This window comes from Vipera berus (assembly GCF_964194415.1).
Source record: "Vipera berus genome assembly, chromosome: 6".
Classification (NCBI taxonomy): Eukaryota; Metazoa; Chordata; class Lepidosauria; order Squamata; family Viperidae; genus Vipera; species Vipera berus.
This window is the reverse complement of record NC_138208.1, coordinates 50,220,495-50,234,906: the sequence shown is the minus strand read 5'-3', so window position 1 is coordinate 50,234,906 and position 14,412 is coordinate 50,220,495. Positions and strand designations below refer to the sequence as shown.

At 38.5% G+C, this 14,412-nt stretch overlaps 1 protein-coding gene across 1 annotated transcript in view; it reads right to left on the bottom strand.

Moving 5' to 3' along the window:
* Nucleotides 1-9,870, bottom strand: part of TMTC2 (transmembrane O-mannosyltransferase targeting cadherins 2) — a 235,336-nt gene extending 225,466 nt beyond the window's left edge. The window contains exon 1 of the mRNA XM_081330298.1: nucleotides 9,391-9,870. Coding sequence (XP_081186424.1) covers nucleotides 9,391-9,473 — 83 coding nt within the window. The 5' untranslated portion in view covers nucleotides 9,474-9,870. The remainder of the gene's footprint in view (nucleotides 1-9,390) is intronic.
* Nucleotides 9,871-14,412: the final 4,542 nt, after the last annotated feature.

Here is a 14,412-nt window from a genome sequence, read left to right as displayed (position 1 = left end):
ATAATAATAATTAATAATAATAATAATAATAATAATAATAATAATAATAATAATAATAATAATAATAATAATAATAAAAAAGTTGGAAGGGACCTTGGAGGTCATCTAGTCCAACCCCCTGCTCAGGCAGGAAACCTTATACCATTTCAGGCAAATGGCTGTCCAGTCTCTTCTTAAAAACCTCCAGTGTTGGAGCATTCACCACCTCTGGAGGCAGGTTGTTCCACTGGTTAATTGTTCTAACTGTCAGATCGATCGATCTATCTATCTATCTATCTATCTATCTATCTATCTATCTATCTATCTATCTATCTTTCTCATTTATTTTATCACATATTTATATAACTGCTCATGTTAAATATGTAACTGTGTGGAGAACATTGCATGCAAAAACAGTATTAAAAAAATCTATAACCAGTTAAAAGGATATAATAAATAATGATAATAAGTAACCCACTTCATAACAACTCCATAAAACACAAACATATCTTGGGCTCCTCTAACATCACACTAAGGGAAAAACCAAGTTTTAACAGCCTCAGAAAAGCCAAAGCAGTTAGAGCCATCCAAATCACATTGTAGTCATCTAAATCCATCTTTTAAAAAGTTAAAGTTAAAAATGTTCAGCAAGTACTGGATTACAAGAAGAAAGAGGCTCTGACGTAGAAAGGTCCTGTGCAACAATATCATGTGCTATAAATTATAGCAATATAATTTGGTCTATACTATAAACCTTCCAAAACAATGAGAAACTTGGAACCAGCCATAATCATTGCTTCAGTAAAAACTATAAATTATTACTTGCAAATACCTGTAGGAAACAATAACAAACTGTGATTACAGGGATTAGGAATGGGCGAGAGATCAATTTTTGTTTCCTTTGATCTTCCTACAGAAATACCCAACTTTATGAAGAGACAAGCTAACGTGTTATCTTTGAAAATTCAAACAGTCAAATAATTGATTAAGGCAATATTATTATATAAATTCTCTAATTATATTTATAGTTCAGCAAATTATTTTGTAAAATGCATTTCTTATTAGAGAGAACATTCCAAAATCTTAGTGATGGATCTTAAGACAGAAACAGAACATTCCCAAGGCAGAATATAGTTCCAACAAAAGAACACATCCACCTGAGGCTATACAATTAAAACAAATGTTGGTAGTATACAAATACCAATGCTAATGTTTGGTATTGTCCAGATAATGACAATTCTAAAACACAAGAGAAAGCCACCAATTATCCTGTTTAAGTAAGCCAAGAAGATCCTTCTACTGATAGAATGTTTACCATAAAACATCTACTTTCACCATTTAAGAATGCTTTAGCCATGTGTAAACCAAAATACGTACTAAGCCTCACTATACTAACATATTTTTGAACACATGTAGGAGTGTGCTGAAAATATTCCTAAACTAAGACTTCTATGAATCACACCTCAGCCACTCACACAAGAAACTATGAATAGACTTAAAACTAAATGGAAAGCTAAACTAAAATCTAACTCAAAGGAAAAACCAATGTTAAGTTTCCTATTCAGTCATCACGTGTTAGCTGCAATCACAAACTATCCCAGGTCAAAACTGATGGTTAGTTTGACTTTTAGTGTATTGTATGAATTCAGTATTATGGTTTACCACTACCAGATACTAAAAGAGTAAAAGCAAGATATTGCTAGCTATGTTTCTCATATCCATTTGGTTGGCCTCAGTGACACACAAAATGCTCAATTACATGAGCTACTGGACTTTAGCAACAGCTATCCCACGAAGCACATTTGAATGAACCCATTTCAAGTGCTATAAGCCCACTAACTTTGATCTGCATTTCAGAAACGGACTGGAAGATTAAAATTAAATATATTTGCATTACCAACAAATTATGAACATATTACAAATATAAATTAAACTTTAATAAAACATCATTGTATTGTTAAAAATTATATCTTACCAATTCTGTTTTCTTTTAATGCTGCCTCCTGACTAAAACTGAACCCATATTGATTAAAAACTCAACTGATTTCTACGTTGAATGTATTAATTAATTTAGTTAGCAAGACTGTTAGTGACTAAGTTTGATGTAGTGGTTAAAGCCTTAGGCCACGGGTGTCAAACTCGCCACATCGTATCATGACGTATCGCGGCTCTTTTTGCATTGCTGGCAATGGGGTGGGCGCAGGTTCAGTATGATGAAACCAGTCCACGGGCCGGCAGTTTGACACCCCTGCCTTAGGCTATAAACTGGGAGACCCTCAGTTCTAGTCCTGTCTTAGGCATAAAGCCATCTGGATGACCTTGGGCCAGTCACTTTCTCTCAGCCCTAGAAAGGAGGCACGGCAAATTCTGAAAAACCTTGCCAAAAAAACTGCAGAGACTTATCCAGGCAATCTCCAAGAATCAGGCACAACTGAATGGAAGAAACAATTAAAAAGACAGTCATGATCAGGGAAGCTCTTAAAGTAACCAGCTTTCCAGAACATGCAATTATCTTAATGCTTCAAGAAGCAGTATTCAAAAATTTCACTTCAAATACTGTAAACAGACCAACTGATCAAAATAACTCACTAATCCAATCCAGAAATAATCTATGTTAAAATGTATTTATGGAATAAACCCTAATTAATTAAGAAATATCCCAAAGACCTTCACAATAGACATTCCAAGAAATAGATGACTTCTTCACAAATTATACTACATCATAAATAGAATGATCTTGTTATCATTTAATATATTGAATACTTGTAGGGTATTTAGTAATCTACGGAGAATCCACATATCCATGTTGTTCAATTCAAATATTAAAGGTGCCTCCTTTAGAATTGTGAGAGCAGTCATAATACTGTAAATTAAGTTACAAAATGAAAATGTAAAATGGCTCTGTTTATATTCAGTCTTAGTTCCTTCAAAATGATCAACTTCAATAGAAATAAACTATCAGTCAATATCATAGGGCAACATAATAATACTATCCATAAAGTGAACTGGTTTGTTTTGCTTCAGGGTTTGTAACAAAATAGTGAGTACATGTGAGTAGCTTTCACTGTAGCTGTAAATAATCTTACACATTCTAGTTATAACTAACAGACATTTGAACATGCCAGACAGACAGACAGACCAAACAGCCCAATTTCAAATGAAAAACTGTTGTCCAATTAGAGAAGTAGACATCTTCAGCAGCTATAACATACACTGGCATCCGTTTAAAAAGAACAAGAATTGGATGTGCTGAATAGAGAGAAAGAAACTAATCTTGCAAAATAGTTTTCTATTCTGAATCAAGTTAACAAGATAAAATGTCAACATACTCGCCCTGCTTACATGGCACACTTCACTGCATCAAAAGAAAGGGAGTAGAACAGAGGTCTCCAACCTTTTGGGTACCAGAAACTGGTTCCATGGAGAGAGGTTTTTCCGTGGACCGGAGGCTCATGGTTTTTTCTGCTGCCTGCATCTCGCAGATGGGTCTTTGCTTGTTTGTGCAGATCGGTTGCTGGCATGCCACGGCCCGGTACTGGTCCATGGACCAGGGGTTGGGGACCCCTGGAGTAGAGTATCATGTGAATGGGAAAACTGGATCAACTGATTTTAGCCCTACCCTACCCACAACTCCAAAAAAACCCCAAAAGAAAGCCCTAGGTTGAGCCCTAGGGTTTTGAAAGTCCTGGTCCCTACAGAATAAGGACATCAGACATTCAAAAAGAAAAAAAAATCTATAACTCTTGATATGAAACTGCAATGACAGGATGGATAAATACATCATAACATATTGATTTTAGAAGCTGGGACTAAAAATAGTAGCTTTATATTAATTAAATTGTATCATTTGAATACAGGCCATGGACAGAAATAAATATGCTGATACTGATACCTCCAAACATGAGATTCTTAAACAGATGCTAAGAAAACATTTTTATAAATAATATTATAGAATATCATGGTAGGCCATTTGGAGAATTAATGACAGCCAGTTCATTAATAAATACAGTGTGATGCCTTCTAAATCTCACATAACATTCTTAAAACAGCACATCATTAGCTAATGTTGCAATTTGTTTTTACCCAAGAGCAGGGGTTCTCAACCAGGGGTGCAAGACAATATTCCAGGGGGTGCGAAAACTTGGGTTTTCAAAATTATAGTGTCTATGCATAATTATTTGCAGTTATTTCAAACTTTTGTAAGGGGTGCGAAAATATATCAGAAGTGTTCTAGGGATGCGGGGTATAGAAAACGTTGAGAGCCGCTGCCCAAGAGGAATACTATTAATATTATAGGAAAAAGTCACTATCAACAAATAAATGAAGAAACTGCTCACGATCATGTTGCAATTTTGATATTTCAACATCAAAACAATATGCAACAATCATCTGTGTCTATAAATATAGGCTTTAGTGCCCCCTTTCTACCAGAATGACAGAAGACTAACAGCAAAGATCAAAAAACGGGAAAATATATTTTTTCATGGTCTTGTAACCAAGCTTTGGTTGAAACAAGATACGCCATAAAGGATATCACATGGGGATTTATGAACACAAGAACATTTCTGCTTTATCAGGCCTAGGCTTGTTTATTCCTAAGTCCTGTTTTGCATTGTAGCATACCAGATGCCTCTCTGAAAATCCCAAAAATGAAGGCGCATCCTCTTTTAGTTGTCCTTTCCCTGAGGAATCACCCCTTTGACAGTGAAAATAACCTATAGTCATCCAAAGTGGTCACAACTGATTCACCTGTGTTCCATGAAATTAAACCACCAAAACTGGTGGCTGCCATATTGAACTGTACAAAATAAACATAGGATATAAATCAAACTAAACAATAATGGTATAATGAAATATAGAGGCCTTAGGATGATCTAGCCGGACTGTTTTCACATTATATTTAAGAACATTTGGGATTAATCTGATCTGCCCACTAACACCAGAAGAATTTATGTTCTGTCTGAATTCTACTTTTTTGCTTATCAAGACAACTTTATTAAGACTGAAGAAACAGTCTTAATATTTACTCTACAATAGTCAATAAGATCTTATATTCATTGTTATAATTTTTAATAAACATGTCTCCAATAAATTTTCAAAGCTATTTGTAGTACATATATATAAGCCTAGATACATGTACATGTAATGAGTATGTCAAATCTTTTCAAAATCTTTTTAAAAATTAAAGTCCAGATAATGCCTGCCTTATGACCATAATTAACATCAGAATTTCTATCATGAGCAGTGCTGAGTCAAGTCATTGTGACCGGACCCAATGTTATGTCCATTTTTATTGCAGTCATAAGTGGGGATACCAGATTTGTAATTTGAATCACATGGTTGTAAGTCCAAATCCAGTTTTCCCAAAGTTGTTTTTTGGCGGTTTTTGTCACAAATCACGATTACATGACCATGGGATGCTGCAACTGGTTATAAATGAAAGCTGGTTCCTAAGCACCAGAATTATGATCATGTAGACATGGGGGCAGTGTGACAGTTGTAAGTTCACATTTAGGTTATAGGTTACTTTTTCAAAAGCTACTGTTAATCTGAACCACTGTTAAGTGAACAGTCATAATTATACTTAAAATGAAATTAGACATCATAATAGAATGAGGAACTATAGGTAACCTAATTCTATGTCATACCTGCACGTTGGTTTCAATTTTTTATTATTAAGGAAATGATATTATTGTATGAAAATTAGGATATTATCTAATCTTAGGAAACTCCTAAAATATTTTACAGGCACATGTCTATGGAGGTTTTCAGTCATCCAAGTCATGGTTGTCCCAAGGGTGCTCTTTCAAAAGACAACTGGACTTTGTTTTTCCTTGAAGATGTTTTGCTTCTCATCCAAGAAGCTGAAGAACTGAAGAAGCTTCCCGGATGAGAAGTGAGACGTCCTCAAGGAAAAAACAAATTTGATGTTACCTTTTGAAAAAGCACCTTTGGGACATTTTACAGGCACCTCTTTTCATTAAAACTATCATCTATATTCATTTTCCTAGGTGGTTTGCTTTGTTCTGCTATCTTAAACATATACATTTTTCTAGAAGGAGGTTGACAAACTTGACTTTGTCACTAGTACAATATTTCAGCTTAAGGACTTAACTCTGAAAATAGTGTTATGGTGTGGAGTAGTGGTATGGAGGAAGCCTTCAATTCCTTGCAATTTCTCCTTTCTCCCCAGAATAATATAAAATTAGTTGACTAGTGCACAGAACAATCAATAATCTTAATTCACACGTGGCAGTATATTTCAGAATTCAGTGAGTGTTTAAGACTCTTGTTTTTAGAGAAATTTAACAACCCTACAGGTTAAAATACAGTGTAATTGATGGGGGCTTAATACCAAGCAGTTCCCTGCATAATTATATGAATAGAAAAAATATAAATAACTTACATTTCAAGTACTGTTATCTTTGTCTAATGACATTAAGGTACAGTTATGGCTAAAACCACAAAGATCTTTGTCTAAAGATCCTTTGATCCTTTGTCTAATCAGCAAATGTCAAAAAACAAATGACAACAAATAAACTTTTCATTCATGTTCTTGAATAATGTTCTGAACTACCATCTATCTTCAGCCAAAAGAGGTGCCATATGTTTCACCAAATTGTCTTTAAGACAATTACAGCCTTTCTTAGAAAACTAAGTATAATTATTATATCTGTAAATGTGTCAAGAGTTGGGTGCATACTATAGACCTTGCATGTCAAACTTGCGACATCATGTGAAGTCGCATGACTTTTTCCCCATTGCCGGCATTGGGGTGAATGTGGTTTTGGTGTGACACATCCGGTCCGTGGGCCGGCAATTTGACATGCCTTCTGTAGACTAACAAAGAAGGCACCTCATATCTCCCCTCCAAACCCTTGTTTTTTAGCTTGTTTTAATTTTTGTAATTTTAATCCATTTTTACATTTATGATTGCTGAATATTTGTTTTATCTTTATGTAAGCCACTCAAAGACACCTGAATCCTAAGATGGTCATATTAATTTGATAAATCAATTAAATAAATTTTATCAGCCATGGTGATAATGCATTCAACAGTTTAATAGCCTGACATTAGCAACTTAGAAACTATATTTTAGTATTAACAGGGTGACTCAGATTTTGTTTGGGTTTTGCATTATTTTGTTTTCTACCTTTAAAAATCATTTCCAAACTCCAATACATGCAAATGTTTTATTAAATATCTTAAAGAATTCATCAGTTCTTTATTGCTAAATGACTGGATTTCTAATATAACTAAAAAGACACAGAAATTGGCATTCAATGTTGTAAAACCCCAAAAAAACATTGAGTTAACTCTAACATTGACTCCCTAATAATAACAGGTGCAACACATCTGAAACAAAAGAAACTTTTCAAATGCACTTCACTGATTAAACATGGGCAGATTGTGTTGCATGGCAAATGATTTGTAGAGCAAGAATGGCTCTTTTCCTTTCTGTGCATTTCCCTCTAAGGCTTCAGATAGCTTTGCTAGACTCAGCTTTGCTGTCCTCCCTCAGTTTCCCTTTATAAACAACCCTCTCCAAATACTGTTTCTGAAGCCTCTGAATAATTTTCTTTATTGATAATTATGAAACTAATGAAGGTATAAAAGCAGAACTTCAAATTTTTCATCTGTAAGTTTCTCAAACAGCATAGTTTGGATATTTTAGATACTGTGGTATCAAATTACTGTCATGTAAGAAAATTCCTATCAATGCAAACACTTTACTGAAGGGCGGTTCACTCTCACCCAAGGGATCTATTCACTTCCCATACAGAAAGGGGCTGATGAAATGCTGTCAGAGTAAACTTCTGCTCACTTTTTGGATGATTTAACGTCAATGGACCATACAAACACCCCAGAATGGCTTATAAGCTCAGCCAAGCATGGTCCTCTCCCCAATATATTTTAATTATGCATCTGCTCTAATTGCAATCAGATTACATCACTGAAAAAGGAACAAATTGGAAGTTTCTCTAATTACTAAGAGCTTTTCATCAATTTCATAAAACAGGGTTTTATTTAAGGAAAGGTAGAAACACCAGCACAACTGTGACATTTCTAGACATCAGTGTCATTTTATTCAGCAATTCTGTACAGCTTTCATTAGCAGTCCAAACTCAAAAGAAGCAAATTTAAGTCCTAGGTCCTTTATTTTACTCCATTAGCAATGTTTTATACACAGACCAAGGCCCAACATAAATGCTTTAAAAAAAAAACCTGCCAGGCAAATCTTTAAAGACAATGTATGCACAGGCGCCCACTTGCAGACTCTTAAAAACAGCTACTCTTTGATTTTTCAAGCAAGTACTGCCCCTATGAGTAAAGTTAAAGCAAAAGTTTCTATTTCAGAACTTAATTTCTCACAGAGTTCAGTGAATTTGGAAAAATAAGTTTTTCAGTATTAGCACACACATTCTAGGGAACTACTAAACAAGAACATGTGGCTTTCTCTTGATACACTCATGGCATTTAAGAGGTAAGACTTCAAAATTAGAAAGCCCAGATTTAGATCACTACTCTTGAAATTTTAAGGTTATTTCCATTTTCTTTTTTTAACCATGTGTATGAGAATCTAAGAGAATGTCAGAAGTGTGTTATGCTCTGGAAACAAGAGTGTCAAGAGAAACAAATGGAATCCATCCAAAACGTGATGTGACTTTTTTCTCCTTCTTTTCTTGTCCAGATGTAACATCGTTTAAACGGCCTGCTATTAAGATGTTGCTTTGAAGGGAGAGAAAAAAACATAACACTTCTCTGGTACAAAATACTATACCATGCACACATGGTCATGTAATTAAGCCTCAAGCAAAGCAGATTGTTCCTCCCATGAAACGCAGGTATATTTGCAAGGAACAGAAAAGGCGATCCGGGAAGAAAAGGGATTAGGCAGAGGTTTATTACGATTAGACTGGTTGGCTCTGCCAGCCTCTTGGCTCTTTTGTTTATTTCCGTTAGGGCTAGTTCGACCAAAGTAACTTGACAATCGAGGAAATCTTATGAATTGCGAGTGTTTCTCGACAGCAGAGTACTTGCAACAGCAACTCCATTTATCAGGTGGCGGGGAAATAGGCGAAAACCTACCCAACAGAAGAAAAAGGGGAATAATCGGACTAATCCCGCCTCAACAGGTGAAAGAGAAGATGAGAGACTAAAAGGCGACTTATTCCAGCCACCGGACGAGTTAAGGGGAGACATCGCTTCCATCGGAGGACCTCGCACGGAGAGAGCGCTCTCGCGTCCTGCAACTTGCATTCCTCCCGAAGAACACACAATCGCCAGCCCAATCTCAAACCCGCAACACACACACCGGGAACCCCCTGGGGAAGGGCACGGCCTCTCGCAGCAGTCGCTCGGCCGGAGTGCCCGCCAACTCTCCAGCTCCCAACTCCTCCATTTTCTTACCTGTCGTCGTAGCAGAAATCCGCGCCCAGGGTATTGAGGTACAGGACGAGCCCCAGGGCGCTGCTCACCAACTCCGCGATCATTTCTCCGCTCCCGCCGACCTCCGCCTCTCCCTTTGCTGCCGCCGCCGCTCCAAACCCCGAAACGCATCCACCGCGCGCTTTCCCAACCGCCTGGCTTCACTTTGGCTTCCTTCTCCTGCTACCGGGTCGGTCGGTCAACGCCTGCCGGCCCCCGGCATCTTCGCTTCTTTCCCCGCACTCGGCCAGGCACCGTCAGCGGCGGGAGGAGCCCGGTAGCACCAGCCGCTTTATTGTTTCGATGGTCCGCTCGCTTCCTTTTACCCCATGGCTTGGCCGGGCGGGCGGGCAGGGCGAGAGCGGCTGCCGCTCACCTTTCGACCCAACCCCTGGTCCGGAATTTGCCCGCCTTGCTCAGCTCTCCCAACCGCGGGCGGCTCACTCCGTCGCCGACTCCCTACTGCCCCGAGGCCCCTTCACAGCTGAACTGAAAGAACCACCGCCGAGGCTCCGCGAGCGCCCGCGTGGGGCTCGCCGAGCTTCCTTCGCGCTTGCGTGCCATCCCCTCTGGTCCGCCCCTTTCTCTCGCTACAGTCCGCCTTCCGCCCCTCGCTTTCGGCGGCGCTTCCTTGCTGCCTCTTCCTCCTCCTCCTGCTGCTGCTGCTGCTTTATTTTTTTATTTTTTTTCCCCGTCTTCGCTAAGGAACAAATAGCTTGCTGCTTCTCAAGGCGACCCCAGTTCTGGAGGAGAGGGGAAGGAAGGCGAGAGAGAAGCTAAAAAGGAGGGAAGAAAGAGAGCCGGCCGGCTCTGCCTGCGACTGGCACAGGCTTTTTCATCCTTGCCCGCTATTCAAAAGCAAGTCGTCTGGAAACTCTCCCCTCCCCGCAAGGGAACAGTACTGTTGAGCCAAGTGAGGGTTGAAATCTGGCATTCTAGGACAAAGAGGTGGGTGGGTGGGTGGCGGAGTGAGTGTTATCTACCCACCTATCTATTTAGGAGAGACCAGGCCTGTTTAACATACAAGTTCCTCTCAAATACCTCCCAGGTTGCTGGAAAGGAGAGCAGAATGAAAGGAAGAAAGCCCTCGACCTCTGTGTGTGGTTTCAGAACACCAGGGCTTTTTTTTCTCGCAGAACGCTCAGAACGTAGTTCCGGCACCTTTTTTGGATGGAACCTTGTAGGGTAGGCAAGGCGGGTTGTATGACATGTGTGAGTTCCGGCACCTTTTTCTTTTACAAAAAAAGCACTGCAGAACACACACCTGGGAGACTTCCATCTGGGGGAGTACAAACAAGGCATAACAAGGCTGGTTATGACCTATAAAGCCCTACGTGGCATGGGTCCAGATTACCTACGGCAACACCTGCTGCCGGTGTCAACCTCCCTCCGTCCAGTGCGTTCCCACAGAGAGGGCCTCCTCAGGGTGCCACCAATCAGAGAATGTCGACTGGTGACCCCCAGGGGGAGGGCGTTCTCTATGGGCGTGCCAGACCTGTGGAACCGCTTACCGGTTTTGCTCCAGATGGCCCCCGACCTTCACTCTTTCCGACGTGATCTAAAAACTTATTTATTTGAACAAGCCGGCCTGGTCTGATGGGTTTGGGGTCTGGGGTTTTAATATGGATTTTAACTAATGTATTGCATCGGGCATAATTATTTAATGTTTTTTAACTTTTGTATTTCGTATTTTGATATTTATTGCCCTGTACACCGCCCTGAGTCCTTCAGGAGAAGGGCGGTATAAAAATTTAATAAATATAAATATAACCAATGGCTGTAGCCCTGCTATTAGGTCAAGGCGATCAACGCCGTTATTTTTATCCAATCACCAGTGCAAGCCTCAATTCGTGGGCACTGTTCCTCCTTTTCTGCCAACTACCTGCAACAAGAGTGTTCCTTGAAGAGACATAGCACAAGACACACCAGCCTGAGAGAACACCGCATGGGTGAAATCCTGATGCTTTTTTTTAAAAAAAATCTCATTATTCAACACTACCTTCTGAAGACTTCCTAAGACTCACTAGACCATGCCAGTCTTTCCCTGGTAACGCTTTTCATGTTCTTTTGAAGCCTATCTTAGAATGACACCAGTTCTCCCTGCTGGGTTCCATTAGTTCCAAAGTGTCATCGCCAATCATGGTAATTTTAGAACTGTGATGCATTGTGCGTGAAATATTAACCTGCTGAGAGCCCTGTTCAAGCCTTAGCAGATAGCACTATTTTTCAGAAGGCTGTTGAGTGTTGAATATATTGGGCCTTCTACCTGAAGGATTTTAATGTTAGTTCAACATAACCTATCCTTATTTCCTTTTTGATAATCACAGCTAAAGAGAAGAACAGGTTCCTTCCTTCCTGCACTAATCATGTGTGAATAATGTTTTTTTTTCCTAATTGAAAGATTTAAAGCATGTGCTAGACTTTTTTTTAGCATGCTTCAGGCAGTGCCCAACACAAATTAAAAGGTTTAGAAATAATTTGCGACAAATGATTTAGACAGAAGCCTTTCCTGTTTAATCCAGATGTGGGCCCCAAGCTTGTAGCCCCAAGCTCTATTTTTTTCCTACTCCCCAGAAAACTTTCAGTTAAATTGCTAGATATTGCTGTAGCTTTCAGCAAAAAAAAAAGCCCCTGGCCACAAAATCTAAATAATCTAGATATCTACTATTTAGTACAAATTTGCACTAAGGTAGTTTTAAAATAGTGATTTTTCTTTCGTGCCTGGCTCCACTCTTCTTACTACATCCATATTGTTTTCTAGGCAGAGTTATAAAAAGGCCTTGCCTCTGTCTTCTTGGGTGTTTCTACAACTTCCATCCTCATTCACAATGCTAAGAATTTCCAGATAGGCCCCTCCAAATATTAACCTAAGCTGGCCTTTCTTAGCATTCAAAATCAACAAGGTCAGTTAGGTGCTGCCACCTGCTGAGGTGTAAGACAGTTGCACTTTTCCTTTGCCTAATAAATATTTCAGCTTTTGGAAACAAATATGCTTTGTCTTGTATTTTTTTATTCACTTTGCTATGATTTTTTGCTTTTATCTGTGTTTCTATGTTTGATGTGTGTTACCTGATGATGATTGGTCTGTCCCACCTATTACTCCAAAATCTCTGTTGGATTTGTTGAAGCATTAGTAGGTAACATTGTTACCTTTCTAAAATTTGACATTCCACTAATGAGTCATATTCTTTATTCATATATTTACACTCCATTTGAAAAATGTATAATACCTTCTCAAACCAAGCAACTGTAGAAAGCTTCCTAGTAAGTAAAGCTATAAATTATATTTTGGCACCATATAAAGGTAAAGGTTCCCCCGCACATGCGTGCTAGTCGTTTCCAACTCTAGGGGCCGGTGCTCATCTCCGTTTCAAAGCCGAAGAGCCAGCGCTTGTCCGAGGACGTCTCCGTGGTCATGTGGCCGGCATGACTAGACGCCAAAGGCGCATGGAACGCTGTTACCTTCCCACCTGTAGTGGTCCCTATTTTTCTACTTGCATTTTTACATGCTTTCGAACTGCTAGGTTGGCAGAAGCTGGGATGAGTAACAGGCACTCACTGTTATGCGGCACTTGGGATTCGACCCGCCAAACTGCCGACCTGATCGACAAGCTCAGCGTCCTAACCCACTGAGCCATCGCGTCCCCATATAGGGCATATGGCACCATATGGCACCATATAGGAAAGGTTAAATCTTATTCTGCCATATAAAGTAATCAACCAATAATAAATTAATTTGATTTATGAAAGGTATTTCACACAAATATAAGGCACCCAGACTGATTATAATATTATTAAAACTTCTCATGAGAACATGGAGGTAGGAGCAATAAAATGCAAATGAAGATTAAAAAAAGAAGTATACAAAGCTGAACATACAGTAGCACAAAAAGTACTTAATGCCAATTTAAAGCAAAAATAACTGAACCACTTTTACTTTCTTCAGGATGGAATTCCACCACTAGAGTACTACTTTTAAAAAGTCCCTAGTCACTTTTCCAAGTTATTGTAAATTAGTAAGTTGCTATGGAAGACCACAATCCTTACATAACATATAAGCATATTGACATGTTTCACCTGCCCAGGTAGAGTAATTTAGGGATTGGAATGGAATGGAATGACTAAGTACACGTAATAGATGGTAGACTACACGTTTCTGGAATCCTTGAATAAGTGCTATTTCCAGAAGACAGCTGGAAAAAATATTAAAAACTTGCATTAATTATCTTGGTAACAGGGAACAGCCAGTTGGTTGCCTCTATGAGCAGTATCTAGTTCAAAAACACCATGATATTTTTAGTTTTCCTCTACATTAGAGTTTTCACCTCTTTCAAAAGAGAAGTGGGATGATCGTCCTATTTACCACTTCATTTACATATGAGGCTGACAATGAAAATACAAGACTTTTACTAGGAGGACAAAATGCACATTTTGGCTGGCTTAATCTAATAGAAAACATTTGTCCACCCCATCTTATTTTTCATACAAGCAGAATTATTTGTCATTCCATCTACTATCCCATATTTTCCTACATGAAGTAGAACTGCAGAAGTATTCTATGTTCTATAATTTCTTAACATAAATAGGATTCTAAGTAATTTCTGATGACAGAAAGTTATAAAATTATAATACAAGATTCTTACACATAGTTCCTGATTTAAATTTTTGACTTCAGGTGAAATAGATCTCTTTCATTTGCTTTCTTTGAACTTTCTCTGACCAGCACAGGAGAAAGAAATAACATGTATCAAAGAGGAAAGTCTTGGCTTTTTTTTTCTTATGTGTTGAAAGTATATTATTGTCATGCTTGGAAATAACATGAGATATGGTTTAGCACTTCATCAAAAATGTCAAGTTATTAAGTAGATTGAATGTTTGACATGTGTGATAAATACAAGGTATAAAGATAAGTAATTTAAGAATTCACACATATCACCAAATAGTCATTATCAAAACAACTTTCAGTCTGTGAAATGAATGTTGTCACAGGCTATCAAAGGAAAG